General features: G+C 41.7%; 1 protein-coding gene across 1 annotated transcript in view; it reads right to left on the reverse strand.

The window, feature by feature from the left end:
* Positions 1 to 19,370, reverse strand: part of FBLIM1 (filamin binding LIM protein 1) — an 83,010-nt gene that overhangs the window by 24,436 nt on the left and 39,204 nt on the right. Inside the window, exons 2-5 of the mRNA XM_069240118.1 lie at positions 8,549 to 8,841; positions 6,202 to 6,386; positions 4,388 to 4,517; positions 2,570 to 2,739 (exon numbers count right to left, since the gene is read on the reverse strand). Coding sequence (XP_069096219.1) covers positions 2,570 to 2,739; positions 4,388 to 4,517; positions 6,202 to 6,386; positions 8,549 to 8,825 — 762 coding nt within the window. The 5' untranslated portion in view covers positions 8,826 to 8,841. The remainder of the gene's footprint in view (positions 1 to 2,569; positions 2,740 to 4,387; positions 4,518 to 6,201; positions 6,387 to 8,548; positions 8,842 to 19,370) is intronic.

Here is a 19,370-nt window from a genome sequence, read left to right on the forward strand (position 1 = left end):
TCAGCAACCATAAAAAAAAACCTACTGAAATATCCCTCCATAAAGTGCATTCTTCACTGAAGGCCTTCTATAACACATTTTAAACCTAGGAAGAACATAGGCAGCCCCTCAAACATTTCCCAGTGGCTGACACACTCTTCCAAAGTGGTGTCTTCAGGAACAGACATGCTTGGATGCCTACAGGCTGAAGCTTTCAACAAATTGCTAAATGCCAAACACACCCAGCACTAAACATGCTGCAACCTAGTTTTGCACCGCTGAGCCTGAGAAGCGTCTCTCAGGGACTATCTGTATCTTGAGTTTGGCAGATCATGTGTCGCTTTCCATGCCTTTATTTTATGCGTATGTACTTCTGCAATCCCTGTTCCCCATACCTGGTGCCCACTATACACTTGTGCTCATCCTGTATTTGGGTATATGTCTTTGGCACTGACCTGCATTTCTCAGAAGACTGCTAACAGAATGAGTCGAGGTGTGCTAAGAAGAAGTGTGGGAATATGGGGTCCCTTAGTGGATCCAGCCTATAATTCCAATCACTCTCATAGAAAATAAGGGCAGGAGAAGCTTAATGTAACACCCCATGGAACATTATTTCGACTAAAAACAGATACAATTGTTCAGCATTAAAAAAGTTGCACAGAAGAGAACATTCTGTAATTTCAAAAATTAATAATGACCTATTGTTTAAAGCAAAATAATTAAATTACACTATTGAACTGTTTTTCAAAAAATGAAATTTATTTTAAATTGATAGGAATGCAAATAGCTATAATTTTAATAAAAAAATAATTCAATATTAAAATGTGAGGAAGTTTAAAATTGTTGATTAACAATAATATATATCAAATTAATATATTTTAATTATGTAATTCTTTAATAAAATTTGACTTTGATGAGTTTATATGCCGTAACATTTGATTTTATTAGTACTAGGTAAAGGAGAATAATTGTAAATTAATTTACATTTTTATTGTGCATTAAAATATTTCTAATATTTTTATTAAGAGTGATAAAACTTTATTATTCTGTCCCTACATTTACCATTTGGAGATCTCCGCCACTGTGGTGGAGTTCTCTACCTACATGTGAAAAATTAATTTACAGTTGTAAATTCAGTCTTAGATATCTCCCTTCCCTGGACTTAAGTGGTGGAGACTTGCAAGGCTGCACTTACGCGTAAATCTACACTTCGAAATAGTGAGTAGCAAAAAACTGTATTCTTAGGGCTATGTGCAAGAGTAAATCTACATGTAAGTAATTCCAACTGTGTCTATTTACCTTTGTGAATAACACCCATTGTGTCTGATGGCTAATGCGGAAGTCCGCCCTCATACTTCCCGCTGTTTCCCTTGTACTCGTGACATCATTTTTACAAGATCTTTCATGACATGGTCTTTAGATTTACTATTCTTTGATGTAGCATAAGTAATACATCTTTGCAATATATGCCTAGGGTGTTATTTTTGATTTTATTTGATACAGATCCATAATAGATGTGACCATGGACGTCATTTAGGGGTCGCAGTTTTGACCTTTGCTACACCTGGCAGTGCCCTTTCGACCCCTATCTTCAGAGGTGGCAAATTTTGTGTCAGGAACATAGTGGCAGCTCGTCCTTATGGGGGTCAGTTGGAGCTTCACTCTTTGTTTTCTGTCAAATTTTTATTACACTAATGTTGAATAATAATATATTACTCACTATTAGTGTAATAAAAATGGAGTACAATTAGTTGGAATATGCCCTTCCATGGCAGTTGAGGTAATTAAAACATGTTTTTAAATTGTATATTGCATGTGTGCTTGCATGTGGTATATAAGTGTGAGTTTTTGTGTATGTGTGTGAGTGAAAGTGTAGGTCAAAGGGCGTGTGTTCCAAGTTTTTTATTTTACTTGAGTCTACCTATAAATGCTGAAAGGGAACAATATATTTTCGTGTCTAAATTTATTTAAAAAAACAAAAAAATACAGAAACTAGGTTTTCACTTGAGTGTGTCGCCATTCTGTCACTCGCAACTTTTTGGACGATCGTTGTGCATGTTGGCATCTTGGATTTTGAAAACACGAGATATACTAATGAAGCTTACAAGCAGATGTGTACAAATGTTAGTCCTACACTGCTGTTGTTTTCAGGCGATTGTACTGCTTTTTTTATGTTTGGAAACTAGATCTATAAGATCCTAAAGATTACAAATTTCAAATGCAAATGTACATGTTAACTATGTAAATATACTAATTCTAATTACATTTTTATCCACCCAAAAATAAATGAGTTAATACCAAGAACACAAGAAAAAAAATACATATTTTTGGAAATACACATGAAAATGTTTACAAAATAGCCTGAGAACCCTAACCATAATAAATGTATACTCTCTTAACACAAGAATACCTCTCCCCGAGGGCCCAAATGAGGGCCGTCGGAAGAACATATAATCATTAATGCATAAAGACTTCTCACTTCTCCTTGTGTTTGGGATGGTACAAGTTCTACATACATACCCGTGCTTTGCAACGGGATAGAAAGCCGGATTGGTGGGCGGGGCAGAGGGCGGCGTTTCTGAAGTCTCACCTTATAGCAGGAGTCGCAGAGGGGTTGACCGTCCATCTGGTAGTACCGCTGCCCTGCCAGGGGGAGCTGACACTTTCTGCAGGTGAAGCAGCCGGCGTGGTATTGCTTCCTCATGGCCTCCACAGCAGCAGCTTGAGCGGAGATGCCCTTCCGACAGAAGCCGCAAACATCTGGAATGGGAAGAGGACGTGTAACTCCACTCTTTATTTAGTTTGGTTGTTAGAGCACTTGTATCCTAAACACTGTGCATGAAATAGTATGGTACAGAAAATGAAGTGAAAGATTAAATATAGGAAGCTCACCTTTATATTAAGGTGCTAATAGAGAAAATCTGTGAAAGCAAGGAGAGGCCGATGGGAATGAGGCACAAATAATCAATGCAGGGTATCACAGTGAAGAGAACGAGAAGCAGAGTACAGCAAGACCAAAGAACCTAAATAAGGCTGGGCTAAAGAATGAACATAGAAGAATGAAAACAGAGAACTTGAAGCTTAAAGCGTATTTAAACAGTAGCAAGATTAAGATAGATATGGAAGCCTCAAAGACGAAAAAAAGCCCGAAGAAATATTCCTATTTTAAAAATATTATACAGATGAAACGCTATTCATGGTCCGGACTGCCTGCAGTTGCCTGATCCTGCCCATCAGCTATCAGTCCTGCTTGGATGTGATTATTCATGGACCACCTTGTTAGGATGGCAATGTTGGGATGGTAAGTGGAGCCCCTGTGTTTTTGTGGCGACCTCTCTCATCACAAAGGTTTTACTGCTTTGCACTAGTAGCGGTTCTCTGCTTATTATATTTGCATATGGGCCCGATTTTAATAACACAGTACTAGTTAGAGTATCATGCAGAGTCCGTAGTGTACATTGGGAAACTAATCTGGCCCAGGGCAAAAGTTACGGTTTGCTAAGAACCTAAACATCACATTCACTTCACGCAGCCAACCATTTCACAGAAAACTTTCGGAAACAAGGCGTGCTCTGAAAGCAGACCCCAATAACCCTCTTCCTCTTACCTGCACTCCCACTGGTGTAATGCAATATAATGGGGGACGCTGCCCAAAGAAGCATGGCCCTGCCCCCTTCTCTCACCCTCAGTAATTCTCCGTTTTACTAACTGTGGGGTTCTAGGCTGCTGTTAACATCTAGGGACACTCACGTTTAATGGCAGTGAGGTTTGACCTTCTTGTCAGTGTCTTGGGGGTGGTGCAGGAACCTCGTCTGTGACTATTCAACATCGTCCATAGCAGAGTTTTGCCTTGCACCTCATTCTAGATTTATACTAGAAAATGGTCAAGTTCGCCTTTTTTCCTTATAAATTTCACCCTTTCCGGTAAGTACACGCGATTTCTGTGTAAAGGTTACCCTCCCACTCTGTAAAGTGTTCAGTTACCCATTCTCCAGCTCTCCCCTATCTTACCCACTTTGCCAGGGTCGGAGTAGGACAGAAAATATGCCTGGGCACCAAAATACAAGTGGCCCTCATTAGCGAATCAGATATCTAAAAGGCTGCTCACATTTGCAGACCAGGGCAGTTTTGAACTTTTGAAAACATGCTGTGTAGGTGTTTTGTAAAGTATGGGAGATTGCATGCATTTGTGCTTGCTGCAAGTAATGTTTGGGGCAATATCAGGGAAATCAACAGTAAAACCCGACCCAGCAGACCATAAAACAGGCCCACAAACTGCCAGAACACCAGCCCACACACTGACCTGCCAGACCAACAGCCCTTTGGGCACTGCCAGGCTGCCCCCGCACTCTGTTACCACAGTGTCCATCTTCTCGTCCCTTATGCTCCCTTTATCCATCAACTGTACCTGTAGTTGCATCCTCCTCCTTGTATCCGTTGATGCCCTTCTTGGACGGTTGCTGTTGATTGGCTTGTATGAAGCTGACTGGTGGTGGTTTAATCAGGGAGTACTCCTCCAGAAGCGGTGAGTTGACTTGCTGCCGAAAGGAATAGAGATGAGTACAAAGGTCTGTCGCTTGAACTGCGCGTTTGTTGGCTCGCTGCAGAGCTAGACCTACACCTATGCAAACCCTGACAATTGCCTAGGACGGGTGGAGTTACAAGGGATGAAAAGTCCTTTCATTCAAGGAAAGCCTTCCAGCGCTGCCTGACGCCATCCTTCTCTCTTAACACAACAACCCGTTATCTTTTTTAAAAATAGGCAAGCACACAAAACACATTTGATAAGCTCTGTCAGTTAAAAATAAACATTTAAATTGTGCTTAGGTGAATTTTTTTTTTTCTTCTTTTGAGTGATTTCTAAACTCAATTTTCACTTTATTTGTGAAATGTGATTTATAACTGAAAAAAAAATACATTAAAATGTTGGTTCCTCCTTTAAATGCGTGAAACTATTATTTATAGTCGCAACTTTTAATTCAGCACTCAGGCATTAAGGAGACTGATTCAAAGCTCGTATTACTGTTAAAATGAACACAAATCTCTTATATGTCACACACATTTTTAGATGTATTCTTGATAGCAAATAGATGAGATTGAAATACAAATAAAAATATAAAATTGCACGTTATTTCAGAGCAACTTTCTTTTTCCTTTGTTTTGTTCTCTGTTGGATCCCTTTGCGGGGGGTGGCTGACCTGCCCCACCTCAACCACCAGATTCCACAAGCTGTATGCAGTTGCCAACCATCCTAATATCTCTCTGGTGTAGGGATCCGCTCTAATCATTTGCAAGTAGCCCTAACCAAAATACTGGAGCAATCTAACTATTAGCAAGGAATCCATCTGGGCCTAACCAGTTACATTGGGTTCCACTCTGTCAATTCACAAGGCATTCACTCTACTCGATCACAAGGGATGACTAACAATTCACCACAAGGCATCTACTCTATTAGTTTATGAGGAACTCACTCTAACCATTCACAGGGGCTCTATGCTCACTAAACAAAGTGGTCTAACTATAATCATTCACAAAGAAACCACTAGCTATTTGCAAGAGATGAATTACCCATTCACCAAAGACAGACATTTTCCAAAGGATACATAACATGATCTCAAGACAGCTGTTCAAACAATTCAAAAGGGATCCACTATAGTTACTCTGAGGAGGTTTGCTCTAATCTTTCAGAAAGCATACATCTTAATTATTCTGAGGTGATCCATCCTAAATGCTCGACTTTGAATTCATTATAACCACTCACAAGGAAATTCACTGTGACCTCTCACAAGAGATCCACTTAAAAAAAGCACTACTGATCCACTACACTTATTCTCCTAGGATTCACTCTAACAATTCACAAAGGATGCATCTTAACACTTGCAAGGTATCTACTTGAACCATCCACAAGCAAACTACTCTACCCGTTCAAGAGATCCTCTGAACCTATTCTTAAGAAATCTATTCTAACTATTCTGAAGGGATCTGCTCTCTCCATTCACAAGGGACGTCTGGGATCTACTTTTAAATCACCATGGATTCTGTGCATGCTGACATGGCTCACTCTACTTCAGGTCATGGAGCACCACCCTCAATCAAAAATACTGCTTTTTATATTCACCAAGGACACGTCAGTTCCAATGAGAGAGTCCTTGTGTATTCTTCCAGTTAAATCACATAGTTCTTTCTGGGAGCAATCATAAAATGTTCAAGCTAGGGCAGTACCTGATAGCCTGGAGAAGGGGTCAAGTCCAGCTTCTGGAAGTTAGAGCTGAGAGGTTCAATCAGTGTAAGAGGAGTTAAGTCTGGCCGATTAGGGTGAGGTGGTGGAGGAGGTGGAGGAAGGTCCAGGATGTGATCTTTCGGTGCGGGGATGTCATCCAGGAATGGATGAGGTAAAGATGGCAGATCTGAAAAAGGAATATAACAAGCACATGATCAAGCAGTATCATACAATGCAACATTTTGCTGCAGTGGTAGGACTTTTTCAGAGCAACACTGCTATACAGGAATTTTACATGTGGTTTCTCCAGAAAGATGGAGCGGTTCTGCTGAAAGGAAGCTTAAAAGAGCTGTGTGAGAGAAACAATCACTGCACAACTGCCATTTTGACAATTCCCGACAGTGGAGTTCCATTGGCCTAGTTTTGTCAGGCTGGCAACCTGCACTGTGGATATTCGTAATAATGAGGTGAGGTTAAGCCAGGGCAGATAACCTCATATTCAAATCATTACTCCAGCATGGGTCAATGAAATATCTCAAGGGATTCAATGGTGTGCTCATACTTCTTTAGTTTTAGAAGTATTCTCACCGCTGTGTTTATATGATGTAACCTATATCTGACATTTTGTGAGGCTAATCAACGTCATTACAATAGTTGAGCATCAAAAAGATACTTCATCACGTGAGTTCTTTAGGTAGTCCGAGGCGCATAGTAAGAAGACTGTTCTTAGCATATTTAATTCGGGGTTCACACTCTTCCTAACTTAACTGTCAAGTGCAGTGAACGATAACTTGTTTTCAGATCTGATGCCCAGGTGCCTGGCCTTGTCAACTAGGATTCAGGCATCTTTTAAGGCCTTGTGCCAGGGGAATGGGACAGCAATGTTCCCACTTTCCAACTGGGTTTTTAGACCCATAAGACACAGCTTTCTCTCATCCAGGGGGGCATTATTTTCTCTGTTTGAAGAGGTTCTCAGAATAGACTGTGGGGAGCTGGAACTGTAAGTACAATGAACTACACTGTCCTTGCTTGGAAAAAATTCAGTAGGAGACATTGTGATGGTAACTGGAATGGTCTCAAGATTCAGCCAAAGTTTTTTTTTTTTTTTGCAGCCTTGTGACTTCTGTGAGTTTCTTGAGACACCTGATAACAGGATTCTCTGAGCGAGCAGTGTAGTCATGTTAGCATTATGCATTGAGAAGACTCGCTTGATCTGTGTTGCTGTGCGGTGTACCATCTCCTGTCATGACAATATTATCCGCAGTGCGGCTGGCTCTTCCTGTGTAGTGGTCAGGAGATTGAAAGTTATGAAAAATGTGTCATTTTATTTGCTAGGTAAAAACTGAGGTTGAAGCTATGTATAAAACATTACATGTGGTTGAGAGAGGGATGGGGAGAGCTAGATAAACAGAGAGAGAGAGAGAGTGATAGAGAGAGATAGAGGATTTTTTTTTTAATTAGGACAAAGACAATGTGTGAATGAGCAAACAAGACTCAATCCTTCTGCTTTCATCAATAAAGTAGGACATCCTTATACATGGATATTGAGATTTTAACTACGTCTAGTTCCAACAATTAGCCCTGCTTATGGCCAGAAGAGCGATTGCTATGAAGTGGAAAGATACACACCTTCCTGGTATAACATTCTGGGCTGCATCTACACTGAAATGGGGTAAAGCAGATTCACTGGCCCTCTGGAGGGAGGGGGTTACAGGGCAACACAAGATCCCCATTGCACTGGCTTGGGACATGCTCCTGCATTAATTGCAGACACTGTTTGAAGAATCCTAGACCTCACTTTCCTCCCCCCGTCGGCATATTCACCCCCCTCTTCTTGGTTGCCATATTACTTACAATAGAGGAACGCCTTCCAAGAGTATCTGATCACCGTTGACTGTTTCTCCCGACAGAGTTGAGAGGTCACGTTTACTTATCCACTGCCAGCTTAATCAGTTGGTCTACCCTCCCCAACCGATGCTGAACATCCAATAGCCTCAACATGAAGAGCTCCAGTTCACATATGCATGCTATGACCTGCTAGTTCTATATGTTCATGACAAGGTTAGTTGATTATGTGACTTTGAAACAATATGTCCTGCTACTCTGTTCACTGTAATGTCATGTGATTAGACCCTTTTGAGATTGTGCGCAGAGATAATGGAAATCATATATTTCCAGAAAATGTCCAGTCTTTGTATTGTTTAACCTGACGTAAAAACAATAAAAATAGGTTAAAAAAAAATCCTAGTTTCAACAAGTCACCACTGTTCACCAAGAGTGAACGGTATAAAACATGCCCTGGGATTGAATGCCTCAAGACAGTACCCACTAAAGTAATTTCCATCTTACCTCCATTGGGGAAGTTGGATTCCTCCAACCAGGACTCCACCACGCCACGTGACCTTTCACTCTGCTTGCTTTTATTGTAACCTCCGTGTAGTGCCTTGGATGGAGCCAGGATTGATGGCTCCCATTGGCTGACTCCAGAAGGCTTGGGAATGTCCTTGTCCTGGCTTAGCCTTGGTTCTGGAATCTCCTGTCCAGCATCTTTACGAATAGGTGGCAGTCCTCTCTGTGGTGGGGAAAGAGTGATGAAAACAGAGGACACCATCCGTTTCTCCGACATTTTCACCAGGTTGTGTCTGTAAAGCAAAACGGACAAAAATGTGATGTAATTGGTCTCGTGATGAAGCCCCCAGCCATTTTTGAGTCTCAGGTCTGCATTCTATTATTTCTATGCAATTGTTGATTCAACACAAGCAAGAAACAAGAGCTAGGCTTAAATTGTAAAAACACCATATTAAACTTGAGACACGCTGAGCTGGAAGGTAACCTGCAACCCATTACGCATCGACTTGTACCCAGATGTGCACCACTTTCACCCAGATATACACCAGGATGCACCACAGGTAAATCTACCTGAGCACAAAATAAACCTTGCTGTATCAAGATATACACCCACATGCACCATGTCTGCTGCATATATTACTTGATATATACCTGCCTATACAGAATGTTTACCATGCCAGATCCCCATTTTTCTGCATAAGAGTACCCACGGCAGGGCTTCCTCATGTTGCAGGGCGTGACTTAGAAAACTGCATCTAAAAAAAAGTCTCTAATCTTTTACACCCATCTGGTCTTGTAATACTCATCTATTTAATTAGCTCATTATAAAATCAAGCAAATACTACATTTATGCAATTTCGCAGCATCGACATTTGGTATAAACAAAGAACTGGATAAATATATCAGTGACTTGGCAAGTTTATTTTCAATTAATTACACTACTGCTGGTAAGCGACATATATAGGAAGTCCCCTTGGCACAAATATAACATCTCTGTTGAGCAGATGCTAAGTAAAATACACGTAAATTGTGTACAATGTGTTCAGAACATTACACAGTCAAGATGGCGCAGGAAATAAAGTACTTAATGGTGCCATCTGCTCTGCCTTGCAGATCACAAATTTGAATCCAGGCTCGTCCAATACAGCCTTTATTGCATATAAGTTCTACATATAAAAAAAATATTACTAGCAGCGCCTGTTATTTACAGCATATTAAGACTGCCAAATTATAGTGGCACCCGCTTATAAAACAAAAAGTATTATTGCAATGAATCAAACCAAATGAGTATGATTGAATCATTACATCATAGTACGTAATGGACTCTATAAACATATTACATGTGAAGTGCATGGAACGGTGGTTCCCAACATGTGGTCCAGGGACCCCTGGGGGTCCGTGAAGCCTCCTCAGGGGGTCCGCGACTGCTTAGAAAATTAAATAATATTAACAGATTAGGTATCCGGCTTTCAGTGATGACTCAGTGGGGGGGTCCTCGGATTCCAATAATGATTCAGTGGGGGTCCCCGGGTTCCAGTAATGATAAAGTGTGGCTACACGGAAGTCAAAAGGTTGGAAACCACTGATTCATGGAAGATTGTGGATAAAAATAATCTCAAAATGTCTCAACATCCAGCTATTGCTTCTTGTCATCTTTCGATTATTTCAGCCCTCAACAATATCAGTTTGTGGGTCACCTCATGCAAACCTGAATGCAGGTAAGTATAAAAGTTCGACGTGAAGCTGTCAAACTAGTAATTGACAGTTTTAATAGTTCTTGTTTGGTGGGGACATATGGATAGCTAGATTCTTTTGGGATGAATTATTGCGTGTCTTCGGGAGTAAGTGGGGAAGCTCTGAATTTAAACAATCCAGACAAGTGTTTCTAAGTCGAAATACAAGGCTTGTTCATTACTTTATCATCCTTACTCATTACAGGCAAAACTGATTAACATTAGTGTCGGGAAGATTATCTCAAATGTATCTAATTATAGATTAATCAAACTAAATAAACAAAGACAAATCTATTAATTTTTCATTTTTTAAGAATCCATGTTATTTTGTAAAGAACAAAGTTATTCATGTTCTATACCTTTTTACAATGTTTTCTTCTTAGGTCGGTTTATTGATAATTCCAAAGAGAGGCGCTGGTTTTCAGCCACATGTTCAGCTACTGAACAACTATCAGATGCCTAGAACTGGCACTCGGTACCTGCCGATCTATATCAGGGTATTTTGTGGTTGCAAAGCCTGCAATTTGCAAAAACAGAGTTTGTGACAGCAAAACTCCTTTTTAAAATGCATCAAAGCTCTTTTACGAGTTAGAAAATGTTATTCTGACTTGTAAAAAGGTTTTTGCCATCCATTACTAGTTACAAATAAGAAGGGGTGTAATCGCAGTGGGTGTATCAATGGGTTGTTACCGCAATTAGTGATCCAGAGGACCATCTGCTTGCTTTCTACAAAATGTTCCCAATCAGGATTTTTTGTTTAAAAAAAAAAAACACCTCTCCCATTAATGGATATGGGCTGCTATTAAAAAAGTGTCCTGTTTGGAAATGTAAAAGGAGGGACAGATGTCTGTCCACTGGAGACCTCCATCCGTGCATTTGCAGCCAATCCCATTGGGTCGCTAACAGCGACCTGCCTGATGACCCTCTGAACAGTCTGCAATGAGCCCTATGAGTACATAGCAGAGCAAAATAAACATGAAACTCCCACCAACTACCAATTTCTCAATTACTATCAAACACAAAACAGCACCTTAATCCTGTGTGCAATGCTATATTATTTATATTTCATTATTCAATGTGCATGACCTTCTTCATTACGCAAAAATAGCCACGTCTTCCATATATCCTGATCCGTAAAATCCACATCATCATACTTTACAAAAACATATATAAAAACAATATAGAACACAATAACATAGTGGTTCCCTATACACAGAAGACAATATATGACACCAACACACAATCGAAAAGAGGATTTTTACATTTGAACACACAGTTTCCAGAGTCCTGTATACATTAAAGGTTAGATTACGACTTCGGCAGACGGAAAAGTCCGTCCACCAAAGTCCCGGTGGTCAGGTTGCAGCCAGTACTACCACCTTCCAGCAGGCCCCATTTAGAGTTTCCTGCTGGCTTAGCAGGTGGAAACGGTGTTTCTGCCCACTGGCCCAGCAGGAAATGGCCTACAACATTGACGCCAACTCATAATAGAGCCGGTAACAATGCTGTAGTGTATAGGGTGCACCAGCACCTGTTGTGATGTTCAATGTTAAAGCAGACAGTGAACATCGCGACAGGACTGGCCAGAGTGACCCCTACACTGCCCATGCCAAGATATGGCCCTGATGATGACCTCACAAAATAACTGATTCTTATGGTTGATGTTGAAAAGCCTTGGCAAGATTGCATAAGGAAGTTGAAGTGTCCTTTCCTGCACTTCTGAAAAAATTAAATAAGAAGTGCTCTAGGATAACTAATGGACTGAGACCAGTAGGGTAGCTTACTCAACATATAGATAATACATTCCTTATTGCGTTTTTGGGTTTCTTTGTGAAGCTTTCTAAGAAGAACATGTGATCAGTTCAAGGGTTAGCTGTTCAAGACTTAGGGCCTGATTCTAACTTTGGAGGACGGTGTTAAACCGTCCCAAAAGTGGCGGATATACCACCTACCGTATTACGAGTTCCATAGGATATAATGGACTCGTAATACGGTAGGTGGTATATCCGCCACTTTTGGGACGGTTTAACACCGTCCTCCAAAGTTAGAATCAGGCCCTTAATGTGCACAGGACTCTGGAAACTGTATGCTCAAATGTAAAATCCTCCTTTTTGTTGTGTATGGGTGTCATATATTGTCTTTTGGGTATAGGGAACCACTATGTAACTGTGATCTGTTTTGTTGATATATATTTTTTTGAAAGGTATGATGATGTAGTCTTTATGGATCAGTATATATGGAAGATGTGGATATTTTGTGTAATTAAGAAGATGATGCAAATTGAATAATGAAATGTAAATAATATAGCATTGCACACAGGATTAAGGTGCTGTTTTGTGTTAGACTGTAATTGAGAAATTGGTAGCTGGTAGGAGTTTCATGTTTATTTTGCTCTGCTTTATTTGAGCCCTCTCCCACTTAGGCTCTACAGGATGAAACCCCTTTGCTTACTGGCTATTATTACATAGGTCACATCACAAATTGCGTTCCTATTTGCAAACCAGTTGTGCAAATTGCAAATCTCTTGTTTTCGAAAGGCTATAATACACCAGGCTCTATATGATAGTTAGCATAAAAGTCTTCGTGCTGTGGGAAAGCTGTGCCCACCAGCACTGTTGTTTTCTGGCCTGCCCCATTTTTTCCCCCTCGAATTAACTTGATAATCTGGAAGTCCACTGCAGGTGCATCACATTTTACTGTGGTATTTTTCTATTCTTTGCTGACCTAAAAGGAACCCATAACTTGAATGACAGTGGCTGACCAATCAACTCATATCTACCTGTGCCACCCAGGCAAATGTCAGCTAGTCCCACATGGCTGGGGTCACTTGCCTAGCTCGTGTTCTGTGAGACAGAAGATTATGTGACTGTAGCCAGTGGTGCCCACTAGAAGACTGTACACACAGTATTGTAGAATTTCAGTTTCACTTTTTTATGCCTCTTCATGAGTCCCCAAATCAGCTGTGGACACAAAAAGTATGGGGGGGGGGGGTGGAAGAACAAACCACAGGACCTGATCAACCTTGTTTGCAGTGGTTTGCTGTGGTTGTGTGATAGATGTGTTTACATACATATAGCCATTTGTGGATGCCATATCTAAAGCTTCCTTCATCTTTCCCTTATCTAGGCCCTCCAGATTTGAGTAAATACTCAGGTAGGCCTTTAGTGTGTTATATATGAACCTTTTACACCTAAGTCAGGACAGGCCTTTTCTTCACACTATACGTAGGAGAGATTCCAGGCCCTGAAGAATACCCCAGTCCGGTAATGGCTCCATGTCTGGGCAGAAACATGTTGGCCGTTAGGATTAGAGCGACGCAATGAGTCATTACACTCAAAAATCGTCCCAATTTTGCTTTTAATTTACCAGCAGACACCACTATTAAAAGGTGTGATCCGCACTGGTGATCTGCTAGGTAATTTTATTCAAACAACTTAATCCCAATATTATCCAGAAAAACATAATTTCAGCACTCCCTAGTCAAGTTGCCTGTGGCGCCGAAGGGTCCAGCGTCGGATGGATCCGAAGAGCGGCGCCGGCGAAGATCTTCAGCGTCGGCCGATGCCTTATCGACGCCGGGACTCAAATCCAGGGTTCCATCCAGAAGATTAGCTTTACGCCTCCTGGAAGAGGAGGAATAAAGCAGACAGCATCTGGAGGAAGGCAAATTCTTGGAGTCTTCAGGTGATTTTCGGGGCCTGGACACAGCAAGTGGCATTGACACTTCCCCTGAATGGGATTTGGCTTCCCCTGGGGAGTATACCGAAGAGGCTGCATCTTTTCATGCAGTAATAAGGAAGGCTGCAGACTTTTTAGATCTTCCTCTTCCGGCTGCTGAGGTGAAAAGGAACCTTTTGACTGAAGTGCTGCATCCGGCTTCAGTAGTGGCGGAGCCTCTCTTGCCCTTCAATGAGGCGCTCCTGGACCCCATCAAGGACATTTGGAGAAAGCCAGTGACTTCTACAGCTGTCAACAGGGCGGTAGCAAGGCGCTATTGTGCGACTCCAGGTGACCCGGACTTCCTCTCCAAACATCCAACTCCGGAGAGTTTGGTTGTTCAGGCATCGTGCTCCTCCCGGTCATCCCCTGCTTCATGCAGTATGGCCTTGAAGTCGACCAATGCAACTTGCATTTTGGGGCGTTACATTCATGCCCTTATGGAGGAAGCGAAAGGTCATCCTAACTTGCCACAAGAGGTGTTGCATTTGTGGGGGTGTATGGCCAAATGATGAAGCATGACACTATAATGTGTGTGAGACCACCTATTCCGTAGGGAAGAACCTCTGAGATAGGTCCCTAATATATGGTTATCGCAACCCTGTGTCCTTAGACTGGACAACGGAAAAGAGTGGTTCTACCACAGGTTGATCAGGTTTTGTGGGTCCCCCCCCACCTTTATACTTTTGGGAGGCAGTATGGGGACTATAACCTTCCTTGTCTCTCTCTCTATGTGTACAAAGTCCCCAAATCACCTTCCAGGTGGTCGAGTAAGTAGCTACCAGATTGTGATGCATATTCAGAAACCATCAGTTATCCTTACACCCTGGTTTCGCCTCTCAGCACACTTCTATCACCCTTGCACTTGGCCAACCAATTAATGGACCTTATTTTTCAATCACTGAGCTTAGTGGAATTTGTCATAATGTTAGTAACTTTCAGTGGTTTTATAGAACACATTCCCACATTTGCAAAATTTAACACCTTCTTTTATATGTCCACACTCTCCTTCTCTCAATAAAACCACTTTTACCCCATGCTTGCCATTACAATATCGTGTGAACACTGCTTGGGCTATCTTAAGGTTTTCTCTAAGTACTTCAAGTGACCACTTTAAAAATCTTCCTTTCAACATTCATCCTAACTTGTCCTTGCTAAGCAGTATTCTACATGTCAAGATGGCAAAGGGACAGTACCCTGTTAAACTAGGCATACGCCCTCATTCTGATATTGGCGGGCGGCGGTCGCCGCCCGCCAATATCTGGCCGCCGAATGACCGCCCTGCGGTCAAAAGACCGCGGCAGCCATTCCAACTTTTCCGCTGGGCCGGCGGGCGCCCTCCAAAAGAGCGCCCGCCGGCCCAGCGGGAAAGCCCCTGCAACAATGAAGCCGGCTCCGAATGGAGCCGGTGGAGTTGCAGGGGTGCGACGGGTGCAGTGGCACCCGTCGCGATTTTCACTGTCTGCTAAGCAGACAGTGAAAATCTTTGTGGGGCCCTGTTAGGGGGCCCCATGACACCCGTTCCCGCCATCCTGTTCCTGGCGGTAAAAACCGCCAGGAACAGGCTGGCGGGAAGGGGGTCGAAATCCCCATGGCGGCGCTGCAAGCAGCGCCGCCATGGAGGATTCCCTGGGCCAGGGGAAATCATCGGGAAACCGCCGGTTCCCCTTTTCTGACCGCGGCTTTACCGCCGTGGTCAGAATGGCCCTGGAAGCACCGCCAGCCTGTTGGCGGTGCTTCCGTGGTCCCCGGCCCTGGCGGTTTGAAACCGCCAGGGTCGAAATGACCACCATAATGTTTATCAGTGCACATTCTCGCCACTTCTTATTGTTCCTACCTAGTTCTATTATCTCTTTAATTACTCAATTAAATCTTCCAACTAAACTGTTAGCACTCGGATCTTATACCGAAGTAGTGTTACGTTGTATACCTTTATGTTGAAGGACATTTTCATTATGCTGCCTTGAACTATGCCTCATTCACTAACGCTCCTTTCCGGTAAACCTTCATGTTGGAAGGGCTTATCTAAAAACTTTAAGAGTCCTATCTACTAGCTCAACTTCTGGCCACTTCAAACAGTATTTTTTTTAAAGTTTACAACATACTATATAGAGCAAACAACATCGGCGGCAGGTCCCATTAAATCCACTTTCACAGTCTCTCGCGTGTGCTAGGGCAGGTAACTGGACACAAAGGAGGCCTAGAGCTGACTTATCAGCCCTCTCTCACTCCACACAGTTACTCACAGTATGCTCAATTTCAAAATCCACACCTAGCCATCAGTACATGTCTTTTATTTTACCTTTTGCTTTTCAAAATGCCAAAATGTATTTCATGGCACAATTGAATTACCCTTTCTCTTATTTCCGCACCTGTGATGACTTTACCATTCCTCAATTTTAAAAAGTCTTTTCCCCTCAGTTCCTGCCTTATGTCCCAAATAACTTTCAAATCGCAACCCATCTCTTTTCTTTTCTGCCCATTCTAGCCTGTCAAAGCGTTCATATTTTGCCCTCAGCTTGGCCACACAATACTTTAGGCACTTATCTTGCAGATTCTCTTGCTATTGTGTTCTTCACTCCTGGAACCTACTGTATCTTGTAATTGTAGTCTTGTAACCTCATGGATGAATGGACAATTTTAGATGATGTAGCAAACCAACCACCTGTGGTTAGTATTTTAGTTAGCAGATTGTGATCGCACTTTATTACAAATTTAGTACCCCACACAAATTAACAGAAATGCTCCGGAACCCACACACAAGCGCCTCTATCTCAATAACAGAGTGGTGCTGCTCTGTAAGTGTTACGGGAAAAGCAAAAACTATTGGAATTTCTTTTTCATCAGGTTTTATCTGTGCGAGGAATGTTCCAAAGCCTTTACCACTCACACCACTGTTATGATATTCTTGGCGTTGGGATCATATCCCTGTAATGCCCTTGTTTCACAGATGCCCTCCTCGGTTTTAACAAAAGCCTCTTGGCAATGATCCAACCAACAAAAGTTTACTTTGTTTTTTTAACAGTTGTCTAAGAGAATAGATTTTTTCAGCAACATTTTTCACATCAAATAAAATCCAGTCAGACATAAGAAATACCTCAGCTCATCCTTTCTTCCCAGAGATTTTGCCTCACTTAGGGCCTCCACCAGTTCCCTGTTAGGTTTTATCCCTGAACATCTCATTTCAAGTCCCAGGTAGGTGACACTTGGGTCAGCAAATGTTCAATTCTCATACTCCTCAGGTCTAAGATCCTCAGAATTTCCTGCAACCTCACATCATGTACTGACTTACTCTTCCTCCCCTGACTAAAATGTCATCCCGGAAAATACTACTCCTTGGATGTCTTTAAACAGCTGATACATTAACTTGTGTAAAATGGCAGCAGCCAATACAAGACCAAATGACGTGCACAAATTGGGGACACTCTGCAGGTGTAATTAACGACCTGAACGTTTTGCTTTCCTGATGTAACGTCACCTGATGATAACCTGAGGAGAGATTAATTCAGTAGAAAACCAGCTAACTTCTCTAGGCATGGACAGCATTTCATTAACTTTGGGAGTCTAATGTATCAACTACAATATTGTTGTTTAAGTACCCAATGTCAATGTCTGACCTAATGTTCCCTTTGGCACACCTAGCCACAACTAGTGGAGCCAACCACTCCGAGGACCCCATAAGTTCAAAAATACCTACTTCTTGCAACATATTTATTTCTTCGTTGTCCTTTTCTTTTCCACTCTTTGGTATGTTTCCAACCATATGCACCACCTTGGGGATGGTGTTCTCTTTCTCCTCTAACTCTCTGATCTTCCAAAAATGCCTTCAAAAATGTCTTCAACATTTCTTCACCTAAACTGCCACTCTCACTCACTACTAGAACTTGTGCATGGCTCTTTGGATCCAAAATATCAAGTGTCCGTTGAGTAAGTTAACCCTACACTAATTGGCCCGTCTCAGCCATGTATTGGCCTTCTTATTTATTTATATTTTTAAACTCAGAAGTAAATAGTCTACAGCCCAGTATGGGAATAGGGCTGATGGTAAAACTATTAGGGTTGATATTTGACACCAATGAAGTGCCCCAATACTTCCTATAAATTTACTCCTCCACACTTCTTTATTACGATGGCATGCAGTGAACCCGGGACAGCGACAATCCACAACCCAGCCTCCCCAATCTTTAATAAACTGGTTTGCTTCTAGAGCTTTTGTTCAGGTTACACACTTTGCTACCACTGCTACCAATATAGAGCACACAAAGCTTAGTGCTTGTGTTACTGGAATCACCCGCATCAAACGCCTCAATTGACTCATACAATCTCAGCATTTTTGGTTAACAAAGTAAAACGTGTTGTATTGTAAATGCTCAGGGCTCCTATTTCTGAAGCACTTATTGAGCATACTGTTCCCTTTGTGTTGCTTCCTGTACTTGTTACCATTCCCACTAGCATCAGCGCTGCTTCTGTCTTTAAATATTTTTTTGTTGTTCCTCTCTACTTTATGTTTCCCTTATTTGACTTTCCTGATCACTTCTTTATTATTAGTGCATTAAAGCTTTGGGACACATCCAGTGGATTCTTAAGAAGTGAATCCCTGCCGATCCATATCTCTCTTGCACACTCCCACTCTTTGTGTATGATGATCTGATTCTGTATCCACTCATCGTGTAACAGCCCAAAACTCAACTGACTGCAAGATTTTTCAATGAAGAGACATATTAATCTATGGTCTCTGTTTTCCCTGTTTTCCCTTATTTCCTGTGGAAAATGATTTAGTGGGAAAACGGTTATGTATAAACTTCTAGAATAGCATGATTTTAATTCTACAAACGCAATAGAGAAAGCAATACATATCCACTTCTCAAACTGCTTCTGACTTTCTTTACAATTTGTTCGTAGATCCTTAGACACTCCAGACCTAAGATATTGTGTTTAATTATTTTTTTCCTTTCTGTGGCTATTTTCTTTTGGATGTAGTTCAGAAAATATTCCTTCAACTCTAAAGTAAGGTGGTTCACCTGGAGTTGAAAGGAAAGGTTGAGGTGGTCCTAAAGTAAGAGTTTGTGCTGCACATTGGATGAAATAAAAGGTTAACCTTGTCTTTGTTACAATTATGAATTGTTTGCAGTTAGTTAGAACAAGAAATACAGGTACAATAACAAGTAAGTACTAGAGAAGAGGTATGTGAGCAATGGGGAATGTTGTGATGAAATTACAGGCACCCCTGCATAGTGGTGCAGTAAACTTGCAGGGGCAGGATTTATGCCAGTTTGGTTTACTGGGAATCAGCTGGCTGGCAGGTCTTGTACGCTGAAGTAGCTGCACAGCAATCATTGAAGAACAAACTACTGGTCCCCCAAAAAAATGGT

Source organism: Pleurodeles waltl, chromosome 6 (genome assembly GCF_031143425.1).
Source record: "Pleurodeles waltl isolate 20211129_DDA chromosome 6, aPleWal1.hap1.20221129, whole genome shotgun sequence".
NCBI classification, from domain to species: domain Eukaryota; kingdom Metazoa; phylum Chordata; class Amphibia; order Caudata; family Salamandridae; genus Pleurodeles; species Pleurodeles waltl.